Source organism: Pteropus vampyrus, unplaced genomic scaffold (genome assembly GCF_000151845.1).
Source record: "Pteropus vampyrus isolate Shadow unplaced genomic scaffold, Pvam_2.0 Scaffold84, whole genome shotgun sequence".
Lineage (NCBI taxonomy): Eukaryota > Metazoa > Chordata > Mammalia > Chiroptera > Pteropodidae > Pteropus > Pteropus vampyrus.
This window is the reverse complement of record NW_011888865.1, coordinates 4,274,369-4,289,758: the sequence shown is the minus strand read 5'-3', so window position 1 is coordinate 4,289,758 and position 15,390 is coordinate 4,274,369. Positions and strand designations below refer to the sequence as shown.

General features: G+C 33.6%; 1 protein-coding gene and 1 pseudogene across 6 annotated transcripts in view; one reads left to right on the top strand and one right to left on the bottom strand.

Annotated features, from left to right (window-relative positions):
- NOX4 (NADPH oxidase 4) overlaps nucleotides 1-15,390 on the top strand; it is a 140,423-nt gene that overhangs the window by 64,387 nt on the left and 60,646 nt on the right. For all 6 annotated transcript variants that reach the window (XM_023532490.1, XM_011363283.2, XM_023532488.1 and 3 more), the window contains one exon: nucleotides 7,667-7,727. In XM_023532490.1, coding sequence (XP_023388258.1) covers nucleotides 7,667-7,727 — 61 coding nt within the window. The remainder of the gene's footprint in view (nucleotides 1-7,666; nucleotides 7,728-15,390) is intronic.
- Nucleotides 3,787-3,908, bottom strand: LOC111742006 (annotated as a pseudogene).

Sequence of the window (15,390 nt, the reverse complement as noted above, 5' to 3'; positions counted from 1 at the left end):
TATATATATATATATCAAATCTATAAATATGCAATAATCACAAAAATTCAGTAGTTTGAATTTCATATCATTTTTAAATGGATATTAAGCTTTTTAAAACTGAAAATACAAAAATAAGTACAAAAGATAAGGTACAGAGTATTATAGCATTTTTCACAATTTCTGTCAAAGGTAAAGCTAAGTTTTGAGTACTGGTTTAATTAGAAACCCAAAGGTTGGAGATTTAATTACTAAAGGTGCTTCAGCATTTCTTACTCTTGATATTAACTTTTCTACACAAAGATGACATGATGATTTGATGGGTTTTCTCAGGAAGTTGTGATTATTTTCCACTATTGCACCTGCATTCTCTCAGGGCGAAACTAGCAGGCACATACTTGCTCACGAGACTGATAGAAATCAGAGGGAATTGTGTAGTTTTAGATGATGGATTTTGGAATTCCAGACAGCCTGGGTTGGAGGCCTGGATCCCCCATATATTAGTACTATGACTATGGACAAGATAATTAACATACTTATCTTTGGTTTGCTTCTTTGTAAAATGTGGATAGTAATAATAAATTCTCTATGGAGTTACTTTGAATGTGAATTAAAAAGATATAATCAAGTGCTCAGTATGATTCTTGGCATATAGTAAGTTCTCAGTAGGTTGGAAGTTGTTATTCCACAGTCTCATCCACATTTTTCCTTTCAAAATTTGTTGACACCTCTCCATTGTTGTTATCACTCTCCATGTCACCCTGGCTAGTGTGGTTTGCATTTTTATTTGTTATGCTAGCTGTTTCAGATAACGAGTGTAGAACCAAGACAGGATTAAACTTTTTTTTTTTTTTTTTTGCCTCGTTCTGCAGCATGCAGTAAGTGACTAAGCTCTGGCTACATACTGATGTCATTTCGGGGACTGATGATTTATTTGCCTCTTGTGGTTTCCTAGCTGTTAAGATGAATAATGAACCTTTATTGGCATAAAACCTGGGTATAATTTTACATGTTGTTCTTCAGCTATGTAGTGGATCTCTTAAAGTATTTTTCAGTTATGCTCTGTAATTACCAAAGTTTGGATTTTCTACCAAAATACATCTTGTATTAAGGTATGCTCTCATCTAATTTAGATATATAAATCAGATATGACTTTAAAAAGCCTGTACTTTAGAAAATATGAAACCTACTGCTTACTACAAAATGTAGCATTTCTTAGTATTTAAGTGGGGTAGACATTAATTATGCTCATTAATAATTTTCAGGGATTCTCAATTGAAGAAATATGCAGAATCTGCTGTTTTATGATCGTAATAGATTTGTTTACATAAATATCTCTATGTCTTTTCATTATTATTTTTATTCAGAATTACACATGTACTTTCCTGACATCTGTATTCTAAGTCGTATGATTCATTATTTTTAAGCTTGGATAACCTGATTGCACATATTTTTCCATGAGTCAGAGGCAAGTCTAGCTGTTAATTTGTTATTGTCTGTACTTTTACATAGCATGCCTGCACTTGCCATCATTTTGGGAATAGTCACTTTGGGAATAGTCTTTCCAGTTTTCAATAAAAACCAGACAATGGCCATGGATCTCTTAAAGACTGGAAATGTTTTTTGTTTTTGTTATTATTTATGTAATTGCATGAGTTTAAATATAACCAGGAAATCTACATTAGCTTTTTAGATCTTGGGTCTTGCTGTCATCTATCTAATTCCTAAAAATTGCTTTTCTCTAGGGTTTCACAGATCTTTTGCTTGGACAGCTTAGAAACTCAGCTGAGATAGATAGCAAGCCAATGATGTGTTTTAACCTTAAACCAGGTATAGTGATGGAAATTGCCCCAGAAAGTCACTAATGTTCATGAAACATAAGAGGACATCTGAATTCTCTGAAAATTAAAATTCATCTGATTGCTCTAGTTAGGCTTTTTTTTCCAGGGGAAAAGAAAATATTTCTTCAGTGCCTAATGAGAGCCTGCATGATAAATATGAACTTAAATAGGTCAATATATTCAGAGTGAACCTGCTGTTTAATATAAAACTTGATTTACTCAACTGGTATTTTTGGATGCCTCCTTTTACCTAGGTACCAAAGAAAAATGATAGATAAAAGCCCTTCTTGGACTCACATCTCCTTTCAGCCTTTCCCCTTTTTCTCAGTTTTTCAGTTCCTTTCCTCTCATTCTCTCTTAAATCCTCCAACTTTTGCCCATAACACTCTACTAAAACATTTATTTCCAAGGTCAACAATGACCATGTTATTGCTAAGTCCAAGAGTCATTTCCCAATCCTCAATGGCCTAACCGCTCAGCAGCATTTGGCACAGCTGATCACTTGCTTTTTTCATTTTACTTCCAGGATATCCACTTACCTATTTTTTCTCCTAATTTTCTGGCTACTTTTACCTTTTTTTTATCCTGTTCCTTGTCTTCCCCATGACCTCTAAACATGAGAACGCTCCAGTGTCCATTCCTGGAATCCCCTTTCATCTCTGGCTAAACTTATTTCTCTAGTGATCTTATTTAATGTTATTGATGCATCTGTGTGCTATCATTTCCCAGATTTATATTTCCAACCCAGACTCCAACTCCAAAATTCAGGATCATATATCCAACTGCCTACCAGAAACTTTCACTTGGATGTCTAAAGAACATCTTAAGTTAACATGTCTAAAGTTGAACTCCTAATCTTCAACCTCCCAAACCTGTTCCACCCACAGTCTTCTCCCACTTCAGTTAGTGCCAACTCATTGTCCAATTTGGTCAGGCTAAAAACCTGGACTTTAGTCTTGACTTTTATCCTTTAAAAATATATAGTAACAATCTGTCTACAAATTTTCTTGGCTCTACCTTGCGAATATATCCACAATTCCTATAGCACCCACACAGGTCCAATCCACTACCATCTGGATAGCTTCCTAATTGGTATCCTGTCTGCCCTTACTCACCTATCAGTTAATCTTAAGAAGCAACTAGGATGATTATTTTAAGATGAAAATCAGATCATAAAACATGGCAATGATCACAAATTCAGTAGTTAGAATTTCATATCATTTTTTGAAATGGATATTTTGTGTCATTTTTTTGTTCAAAAACCAAGCAGTTTTTACCCTTAGTTTTTACCTTTGATATATATTGACTTGCATCTGTGTGAGTGTGTGAGTGTTTGTGTGTGTGTGTGTGTGTGTGTGTGTGTGTGTGTGTGAATGGAAGAGGGGATGTAGAGGTCAATGTGGCTGGGGTACGCTAAGAAAAAGGCAGGATGATAGGAGATAATGTCAAAGAAGTCCTGAGGAGTCATATTATGTAGGGTTTATAAGATGTTGCCAGAGCTTTGGCTTTTATTTCGAGTTAGAAGAGAGCCATTGGAGGGTTCTGGGTAGAGGAATGACATGATCTGGCTTACTTTTTAACAGAATCACACTGACTGCTATGTTAAGATTAGATGAAGGGAAGCAGGAGCAGAAGCAGGGAGACCAGTGAGGGGGCTATTATGGTCATCCAGTTTGGGTATGATGATGGCTCAGACCGGGGGTGGATGACAGTGGAGCTGGTGAGAAATATCAGATTCTTAACATATTTTAAAGTTAGGATTAATAGAATTTCTTGATAGACTGGATTTGAAATGTGAAATAAATAGAAGAGTCAAGCTTCTTGTCAAACTTTTTGGTTTGAGCCATTGGAGCTGAGTTAACTGAGATAGGGAAGGCTCTCAGGAGAGCAAGTTCTTTTTTTTTTTTAGGCGAGGCAACCTCACAGATTGCAAGTACCTTGTCAGCTTACAATCCCATATTTTTCATGTCTATAGCACCTGGTGGTCTTCCCAGGTGATCTCCCATCCAAGTACTAACCAGGCCCGACCCTGCTTAGCTTCCAAGATAAGACGGAATCGGGCTTGTTCAGGGTGGCACAGCCATTGAGGAGAGCAAGTTCTGATGAGAATTTGTAGAGCCCAGTTTTGGATAGGTAAATTTGAGATGGCACTTAGTGTGTTTCTTAAAAATATTTGCTAAGTGAATGCATAGCATTCTCAGTCCTACTTTCCACTGTGCCAGGCATTCCTGCATCTAGAGCCCTTTTTGTCTCACCTACTTGTCTCAGAGTTTATGGAGGAATAGTTGCTGGGCTCTCTCTTGGGGGTCAAATTATTCCAGCTTTTTTTTTTTAAATCATGAGTTCCTAACTCCAGTTCCCTTCTACTGTCTCTGAGACCTAAGATGTCCCAAAGTTGTGAGGGAAAGATGGGCTTGCTTCTCAAGGTGATCCCCTTTTTAAAGGTAGTGGCATTTCAGCTTTGTATGTTTTTTTCAATTGACTCAGTTCCCAAAGCACCATCTTATCTACATTTCACCTTTCAAAATTTGTGACACTTCATTATTGTTATCACTCTCCATTTCACCTTTGCTATTGAGGTTTGCATTTTTATTTTTCTAAACTGTCATTTTATTCTTTTGTTTTTTTGAGGGAGATGACATAAATTCACACATTTTATCAAAGTTAGTAAAAGTTCTTTATATACTCCTCCAGAATCTTTCTGTTTAATACTGAGTGTAATTTCGTCATGCACGTATACAAGTAAACAGTATTTTTCTATCAAGTAAACAAGTAAACATTGAAACGTTATATTTGTCAAAATGTTTAGAGTCATGATGCTACATTAATTATGATAGATTCCGTGTTCCTGGCTCATTATCTTCTTGCTTACTTTTAGAACAATCCTCATTTGTGAAATTGCATGAGCTCTTAGTATAGTCTGTGGAACATTTTGTGTACTCAATACATCGTTATTGAATGTATGGATAAATTACATAAAATTAAAAGAGATAGACTGTAATAAAAGGCATAAAATCAGATAATTCGGGGTTTCTGTGAAGTGAGAAATTTTTATGGAGGGAAAATAAGAATTTCTTTATGAAAGTAGTGGCATTTAAGAGGCCTTAAAGAATTGCTGGGGTTCCGTATAAGAAATGAGGATGAAGTCATTCTAAATGACTAAACTAGCAAGTGGGGAAATGAAAGGACAGGAAAATGTGTTAGTTGATTCATGCTGGGTTAGCTGGATTAGAGTGAATCGAGAAAGAACATGGAATATAAAGTTGGAAAGAATTTGGAACAAATGTAGTTGGCCATAGACTATAGGAAAGAAAGAAGGTGGGTGTTTTTCCTCATATAGACACAAAAGGTTAATCAATATGATATTGCTGCAGTTAGACACTTTCTTTGGTAAGATTATTTGAAAGGACTTGAAAATTAGATGCTGGCAAAAAGAGAAATACTCGGTATTATTCTGAAATTTGAGCCTCTGTTTTGGTAAGGAGGTGTAGGGTCCATGTCCAGACACAGGGAAATGAGAAGGAGAAGATAACTTTGGCAAGTAAGATAACAGAAATTTTAGATATATTCCATTTAGAATAAATTTCAGGTGGAAATGTTGAACAGGAGCAGAAAATGTGAAACAAGAGCTTTTGAAGAAAGAGTTAAAAATAAAGACCTGACAATAATGTTAAAGAACATCATGTTCTACGATCGTTTTCTCTGGTTTAATAAATTAAAAAACAAACACTGTAGCTTTAAATTTCTTTTCCATGTTGAGTAAATCCTTGTGCAGTGACATCATTTTTACATTTAGTTCCCAAATGTAAGACAATTACATAATATCTGTTTATATTTTTGTGGGACTGTTATAAAATCATTAGTCTTTTGAGCACATTAAAAACCTAGTACCATGTTGAACAAATAATTTGAAGAAAAAGTTATTTTTTTTCTCCAGGATAGCAAAGTACACATTAACCCAGATCTGTTGTCATATATTCTGTCATTTTATTTTCTTATTCTTAAACTAGGTGTTCTATGTTCTACTACTTACATTAAGGTCACCATGAGCCAAACTCCGTTCTCTTCATCTAAGGAACTTAAGTGAGCCTAAAGAAAGACAGCAATATTTTAATGCTTCGTTTTAGATTTAATTTTTTAAAATATTTAAAATTAAAAACTACAAAAGCTAATAATAATTTTTTTAAAAAATTGATGTGTGTGAAATGAATTCTTTTTCTCCTTCTTTAATTTTACGTATCAGAAGTTAATGTTCCTAGTAGAATATTATATATTCTCAACTTATTTCTATGTATAGAAAAAACCCCCCACTAATATCTGTTTTTTATTTTAATAATGTGATCTTATCTACACATATTATCTTGCAACTTTTTTAACTAAAAATGGTCATGAGCATATTTCTTTATTAATGTTTTAGGAAAAAACAAGATAGTCATAGATATTAATACTTTATTATTTCTTCCCTTTGAGAAATTTTCTAAACATTCTTTGAAAGATAGTAAGAAAACACTAAAGAATAACTACACTGTGCTTTAAGCAACATGAGTGAATCTGAACATTATTTATGCAAAGTTACTAAAATGTGATTCTAAAATCTTCAGTCATTGTTTCAAACCACACATGCTGAAGCCATTCTGTGTGTTATTGTGTGCAGGCCCCCTTCAAATTTGCAGTGATATGACTGGGCAAAAACGGTGTAAAAAGCTCTCCTTAATTTTTAGCTAGTTTGAGGAAGTATCAGTAATTTATAAAGTCATTGTTCCCAAGAATTTGAGAGAAAAATATTGTGTTTTATCTATTCAAAACCACATCAATATTAAAAGCTATACTGATACATTTGGCCAGCTCTTAAAAAAAATAAGGTTTATAGGCTCCTTTAAGAACTGAGAAGATGTTTTACATCATATGTAAATATCTTTTACAATGTCTGTGCTGAAGGAATAAAACTGATATGAGTACTTGGCATAAATGTATGTTTTCTTTCAGAATACATTATGAGATTAAGTCAAGTCAGGTGCACACTTTGTCACACAAAGACAAACCTTTTTGCTCCCTGTTCTGATATCTTCTTGTCTTACATTTTCTTTTCATAACCTAAGTCAGTGGGGTAAACATCAGGCAACCTGTGGACAGTCAGATTGGTAGGTTGGAACTCTGCTGGAATTCTTGCTTTCTGCAAACTACAATTTTTACTGCATAGAAGCTCTGGCCAGCCTTAAGTAGTATGAAGTAAAAATGGTCGGTGGTTTTTACAGATCACAAAATCTTATTTGGAGGTTTACTGATGACAAAACTGATTAATCTCAGAGTTATTAAAAAATAGAATTTAAGTGAAATAATTAAATATTAGAGTCATAATTGTAAATGAAATTTTAATAATATATTTAAATTATATAATTTTTTTCTGGAATTTGTTAGGATGTGAAGTATGTAATAATATCTGAAGAAAAAAGGACACTAAAATTACTAGTCTCCATTTCTTCCTTTGTAGTTAAAAGCTATATCCTCTTTGAGATCTTAACTCAAAAGGTATTTAAGCAAGATTTGTAGTTACAGGTAATATACTAGCAGTTTTAGACTGTGTGTATTATGTTGTTTTATATACATATCTATGAGTATGTAGAGAAATGTATGTTGTAATATTGACTAGTTGACATTTCTTTCTTTTTTTTTTCTTCCAATGATGGGGATCTATACAATTTTTAGTCCATTCCTTCCTATTTTCTATTGATTTGGGGGCTTTGCTATAAGAATAAACATTGTATTCAATGATACCTAGTAATACATAATTATTATTCTGAATTGATTCTAGTATTTGTTTGTTTGTTTGTTTGTTTGTTTTTTAGTGTCCTACTGAAACTAAAGCAACATTTGGCATCCACTTTAAAATAGTAGGAGACTGGACAGGTATGTAGAACAGAGTTTTAAGATACATGCTTTGAAAATAATGGGTCATGCAAAAATTTTGTTGTGTTTAAGTAGTGGAATTACCAGCATGTTTAGAAATTTGTATGTTTTCTTAAGCATTGTTTGTTTTCTTTTTTTGCTTGTATAGTTTTGATATTTATGTTCTCTTCTTATAAGATGCATTTTTAAGAATTAGAATATCTTGGATATTAGTAATTGTTAATAATGTATTGTTCACTGTATTTACGAATCATAGGTTTCCACCTACTTGTCAGATGTGCTGGCAATAATGGGAACACTAAAATGTTCTTTTTAGAAAACATGATTTTAAAATTAGTAGTTGGTTTTGCTCTCGAAATAATCAATACTTGAGATTGATATCACAAAAATCTTTTACTTCTTGCTTGACCTTTTTTGTGGTATTATCAGCCCCACAATATCTTTGGAATAGTGGTCATTTTTAATAGGCCTATCAGTGGTTATATTTTATTCATTTATTCAATAAATACCTTTTTATTACCTGAGAGGATGTGTTAAGAGTTCTGAATAAATAAAAGAAACATTATTCATTATTATATTCCCTTGACCCAACAGAGTGACTGGCAAGTGAGTGTTCAGTAAATCTTAGCCTGTTGTCTGGTTGTTTAGGTTATTTACTCAAAAGAAAGGATGCAAGAATAAACATGAATGCAGACATAAGTAAAAATAAATTATAATTGATTGTTAAGTAGGATTTGTGAAAATTACAGAGAATCAGAAAAAGATAGAATCAATATAGTTTAGGGCTATAAGGGAAGCATCACAGAAAAGATAGAATTTGAGCTGAACCTTGAAAATAAGGCAAATGAGAAAAGAAGTAGGTCATTTAAGTGAAATTCACAGCACTGTCAAAAATCAGGGAAGATAATGATTAAACCATATTTAAGCCAAAATCAGTCAAGCAGAAGCAAAGATTTTGTTCTAGGAGTAGCATAGAAAACCCATTTAGGGTCAGTTGATCTTGGTGAAGATCTTAAATGCCTTGACGAGATAATAGAATAATTAGAGATGCTTGGGAACTATGAAAGGATTTGGAGCATAATGAAAGTAGTATTAATAACTTGATAGTTGGATCAATTAAAATCAGGGGAAGACATTGATGCTGAAAGGCACAGGAGAAGGAGTGAGTGGTGGAATAGGGATGGAAACTAGGAAGTAGGAGAAATTGATGTGTAAGCACAGGTAGAGAAATTAGCATTGGAAGGGAGGAACTAATTTCTGTAAAGATCAGGAAAAGACAAGATATTGTATAATAAAACAGAAATATTTTAGGAAGAAAGATAGTTGAAAGAGCTTATATCAAACAGTTTAAAAAAATAGCATAAAATTCTTTGTCTATAGAAAAGGCAGCTGGCTTGGAATTGGAGACTTGAAGAAAATGGTCAAAATATGCAACATTGGATCTCATGGGCAAACAATGAAATTAATCAAAAGATCTTTAAGCAATGATGACCTGTTTGGAATCAAGAAAAATCAAGCTTAAACAGCTATTGTTCATGTGATAGCATTCAAAAGAGATCATGGTAGTCCATTGTTAGAAAAATACCAGTGTAGTATGGAAGCTGTAATTCTCATGATAACTAGTTGATATAATCACACTTGTTTTGCACCATTTGACAAATAAAGAATGAGTGATGTTCTTCTCTGGTAAGAATTGCGGTATAGTAAGAATTAAGTTCAATAATGGATGGTAATTGATAGAATTCTGCATCTAAAGGGAAACAAGTACAATGAAGATATAATTTAATTCAGCAGGGTAAGCAGAAACTTTATGATGGTTTATTACTAGCTATTGTTAGTGAGTTTCTTCACAAAGTTATTTTCTATTGTCAGTAGCTCATTAAAATAAATTATTTCATTTATTTTAATCCTTATTAGGAACACTTAGTAGTTTTAATTGTGTCCTTCCATTTATGTCCTATGCCACTGACTAAAGTTTACATAGCATAAACTTTAGTCTATGTAGACTAATGTTTATATAGCATAAACTTTAGTCTCAACCCATAATAAATACAAATTATCAATTGACACATCTACAAAAGAGTGACTAAAAATACTGTTTTTGTTGTTTTTGTTGCTATGACTAGCAAGTTAAAAGGGTTAGTGATTCGTGGAAGAAAACATTTAAACTATTTGTTATTTTGGCTAATAGTAAAGTATTCATTAAATACCTTCTATGTGCCAGATTTTGCACTAGTTTCTGGAGATACAGCATTAACCAAAACAGGTGAGGTCCCTGCTTTCATAGAGACTGTATTCTAGTCAGTAGAGACCTCCAACAAACAAGCAAACAAACACAAAAAAATAATATATAACGTTAGATAGCGATAAGTACTATGAAGAAAAGTAAAGAAGGGTAAGGGAATAAGAATGATGATGAAGGCGGTAGTGCTATTTTAGATAGAGTGTTCAGTTATAGACTTTTTGAGCAGACATGTAAGTGGGTGAGGGCATAAGTCAGGTAGATTTCAGGAAGAAGTGTGTTTAGGCTAAGGAAACAGTAGGTGCAAAGTCCTATCACTTTTGTTTTCTTACCTTTTACTTGTAATTTTTTTGGTTTTAATTTTTTTAATTTTGAATTTTGAATCTTATTTTTTAGTTTTTATTATTACTTTGGTTGTTCCAGGAACACTAAAGAGGGCAGTGGGGCTGGAATACAGACACTGAGGGGGATAGTAGTAGAAAATGAGATTTGGAGAGGTGAGTGGCATATCGGGCACTGTAAGCTATAGGAGGACTTAGATTTTAATGTGAATCATATAAAAGGCATGATTTTAAAGTCTACATCTGAATAATGATTCATTTTGTTCTAATATGCACTACCTGGTGATTAGCAGGCTAAGGTTTTTTTGTTTTGTTTGTTTGTTTATTTGTTTTTTAGACTGTGTTTAGGAAGAAGAGGTAAAAGAAGTCCAAACATTGTAGCAAAACAGATCAAACTTTTTTTGATGGGGTGGATGGGAGGTATGTATTATCATTTTGGAGATCCTTCAATGGTAGTTCTGTTTCCTGCCATATGGTTCTGGTTTATGGATTCTGGAAGCCTCACCTATACCCTATGTCCTACCAGTCCCTTTGGATTGCAGTAGCTGCCTGCTGCTTTTTGGATTTCTTTACCTTCTTTGATTTGGCTTCTCAGTTCTCCTCTCACCTGAGTCGGTAGTTCTCTGTATTAAAGTCCTTCTATTTAAATTATGTAGAGTCATTCCTGATTTGGCTAGATCTAGACTATTACAGTAGTTCAGATGAGCCTCCCTGAATAGAACACTGAATCCAGAGGATGTGTAAAAATCCTGAAGCAGTCTAATGTTTGTGTTCAAGTACTTGTAGGAACTGCAGTGTTGCTAAAAATCAAGCAAGTTGTAATGTAGAGAGTAAAGTATGAGAAATACCCATGGGCCAGATATGGTCGGCACTTGCAGACTTCAATTTTATTATAAATGTTATCGAAAACCATTGGAGGATTTTGATTAGGGTCTGACTCACATTTTAAAGTGGTTATTCCTGCTTCTATGTAGAGAATATGATGGGCATGGGCAAGAGTAGAAGCTTGGAGATGAGTTAAGAGAGAAGATCTTGATGTTGAAATGAGAGAAAATGCTAGTTATACATCGAGTGATAGTGATTGGGTCATGAGAAGTGGATGGATTTTGAAGATATATCTGACAGATCTTGTTGACATACTGGAGGTGTGTTATAAGAAAAGTTGGGAATCAAAGATAACTCCAAGGTTTTTAGCTTTAATAACAAGTGGATAGTGCTGCTGCTTATTAAGATCAAGAACACTGTGGCAATATTGGAGTGAGCGGGGAGAGTGGACATTCAAAGTTCAATTTTGTACATTTAAAATTTGAGATGTCTCTTAGACTTCCAAGAAGTGAGATTGAATAGGCATTTGCATATGTGAGGCCAGAGGTCAGGGAGACATCTGGGTTAGAGATCTAAACTTGGGAATCATTAATATATTTATGGATTTAAAGCATTGAAGCTGGATAGGATCATCTAGGGCAGTATTGTCAACCATGTAAGATCCAACATCTTGTTTTATAATATTTTATATACTCGCTTTACATTCTTAAAATTCAATTTATAGATATATACACAAATATTTTACAAAAATCAATATATTGTCCTAACCTTAGTATAAAGGAGCTATACAAGTAATTTGTAGTAAATGATTTACATTCAATATTTAGATTTTCCAAGCACTACTACACTAGAATTCCTAATAAAATAGGTGACTTATACCCACATATAGAATGATCATGAATAAGACAGTTCTAAATCTACATGAAATACAATTGAAATACTCTGAACACTATCTTCTTTAAGTTGTGCTTTTCCAAAATGGTTAACATCTTTTGATTAAGTTCTAGACACAATAGAGTATAAAATTACTTCGGTATACAGGGTGGAATCCTGGAAATTTCAGTACACATTTAAATTATGCAGAAACTCAGCATTTTTTTTTTTGTAATTATAAATGAGTTTTTCATGAATGTCCAGCAAATTATTTTAAAACATGCAGGACATGAGACAAGTTCTTGTCCTCTAGTATTCTCTACAACCTTGTAGGATGTTTTGTATCTCTGACCCCTACTCTCTGAACTTCAGTAACTTCTGATCATCATTGTGAGAACCAAATTGCCTCTGCAAGTTTTCAGAACTATCCCTAAGAAGTGGCATTGTCCCATCAAGAGTAACTAATTTAAGAAATGTTTATAGGTAAAGAAGAAATATAATAGAGGACTGAGCCCTGAGACATTTTAATATGGAGAGAGAGAGAGACAGACAGACAGACAGACAGACAGACAAAGCAAGCAAGCAGCATATTCTTTGCTTCATGAAAACTCTCAAGCTCATGGGGCAGTGGTCAGATATATAAAATGTAATACTGTGCCCACCAAAATGGCGGATGCAGATGCTTCTGAGAGGGAGATTTGGGAGACTTCCTAGGCCAAACTAAGTATTAGAGATAAATAGACTTGTCCAGAGTGGGAGATTATTCCAGGGAGAAAAATAGCTTGAATGATAGAATAGCTCAGGGGAATGAACTGTCACGGATTGTCAGAAAAATGTCATGCTGTTGGAAGGCCAGACTGTGGTGGTATTCAGACGTCATGTCATGGAAGAGCTTATAGGAATTGCTAAGAAGCTTGGTGTTTTTCCTAAAGATGTTAGTGAAAAATTGAAGGATTTTAAACAGGAACGGAAATCAAATTTGCACTTATATATGTATGATTCACCATGTTGGTATTATACAGTTTGGAAAGGAGAAAGACCAAGTTAGAAGCAAAGATGCCAAGTTAAAGATTTGTCATAGTGTCAAGGAAGTGGAGAAGGAAAAAGTTCTGTAGAGGAAATGATCTATGGTGTCCAATGAAGTAGGACCGAACAATAATTTTGGGAGGGGGAATTACTGCTAGCCTTATAAAAACTGTCCTACTGGGAAAATACAGGAAAGGAGTTTGGGGATGGCTCCAACTTCTTTGAGTTACTATATAAATTGGAGAACAGTAAGTAGAGAAAGTTAGTATTCAAAAAGAAGCACATGGCAAATGGACCTATTTCTAAATTCATCTTGTTTCTAAATTTCCCCAGAGCTCTGAGAGCGATTGAATTAATACTGATCTGGCCTGTGATTAGCAGTGGAAGATGAGTTAGCAAATACATATGCAATTACTTGTATATTCATCTAGGTAGATCTGGGTCAGGATGAGGATTAACATATTATGTCTTCAAGTATATATTATTTGAATAATGGAACACTATGACTCTAGTCTATTTTGAGTTTCTGTGGAAATCACTGAGGATAATTAGTTAATTTGATGGAATTTAACATAACTTATTTGCTATCAAAATATAATAAATTATTCGATAAATATGAGCAGAGGTTAAATTCCATAATTCACTGCCTCAGAAACCAAGGAAAATTTTCTATCAGAGAAATGAGAAATTTATATTACAATTTAAATGCCCATCTGTTCTCAAGAGAGAGGATACATTGTTCTCCCCTTGGTTTCTCAGTTTATGAACATGAAATCTATGCTATCATTTTTCAGTAGATGACAACTAACTTATAATGTCACCAAAAATATAGAGACTGCTTAGTAACTGATTGAAATTCACTACTCATAAAGTTTTATTCTAGTTCAGTCATTTTACAACCCCAAAGATAGGGGAAAATACAAAAGTTTTGTTTTATATCCAATAAAAAATGTTACTTTCTACTTTTGAAAATAAAAAAAAATTATACAATTTCTGGACCTAGAAGTAGAGTAATTATAGCAAAGTGGTTTATTTGCATGAATTGTTATGTTTTATTATGAATTATTATGTTCCTAAGAGAAGTTTGGATTTTCTGTTATCTACTATTTTCTGCTTGATCTTACTACATATATATGAAGGAAAGTAAGGATAGTAAGAAATCTTCTTGGTAACATAATTTCTTAAGCAATGTCAAAAATGTGATAATAATGTACTGGGTGGCCAAGGACGTATTTGTCACTTTTCCAAGTCAGTTAATGTTAATGGACTAAATAATTTCAAAGAAGGCAGAACGGCAAGGGTTTTTATCATTATCATGAGAAATATTTTTAAGTTCTCATTTGTTTGATGCACTTGCTAAGCATTTTATAAAGGAAGCAAAATGAATATAGTTCCTGTTTCCTATACAAATTGTAATTTTTAAAACGAAATTGTGAATTGATGAATTATAATGAAGAAGATAGGGTTCTTCTTCACTAAGACACCTTCATCACCTTCTTCACCTAAGACATTACAGATCTTAATATCAAAGGAAGCTACTTATTTTCTGTGAATCCAATTGGGAATAGTGTCTAGCAAAAATACTGCTACTCTTATGATTTTTTGAACTTTAGCAAAGGAGAAGGATGAGATTTCATAAACATCTAACTAGAATGGGAAAACTAATTTCTTCCATGAATTGAGATTTTGAGAACATTTGCAGGTAGCAATTAAGTAATGGACATGGAATGCTAAGGAACCCCACCAAATATACTTAGACTGAGTAGCAGCATAGCTAGTGGAGTTAGTAAAGAGTTAAAATGGTTAGTTGCAACGTGACGAAGAACTTAAAAATAGACAGTGATCTTATTTTTTGTTGCCTCTTTATTGAGAAACTAGTAAAATGTCAGCGTGCAGCTATCCACATAATCACGAGGTAAGGAAAAAGAGAGAAGACCTGCATAGAAAACTTTGCATATCCCAGTGCTTTCAGTGACAATACCTAGCAGAAAGCTGTGCCTCCAATTGGAGCAAATAAGAAAATATGTTTTAATTGTGGGGATGCTGCTGTGCTAAACAAAGCTTTGGAGGTAAATTAGCAGCATAGCTCATTTTTTAGCCATTGCTGTCAGTCTCCTTTAGACAAGTAAAAAATAAATAAATAAATAAAATTAATATGGGACTGTCCTTTGGGAATACTCAAGTGAGTTGTCATCCTTTCTTCCCCATTTCTTCTTCTTGTTTGTGATGTAGTCCTCTGACTTTCCACTTTCACAATAATAGTGCAGATCTTCTGTTGATGCTGGAATGGTGGACTATTCAGTGGTGGTTTGGAATATGTGTCTTCCTTGGTTGAGATATAATACTCAATTATACA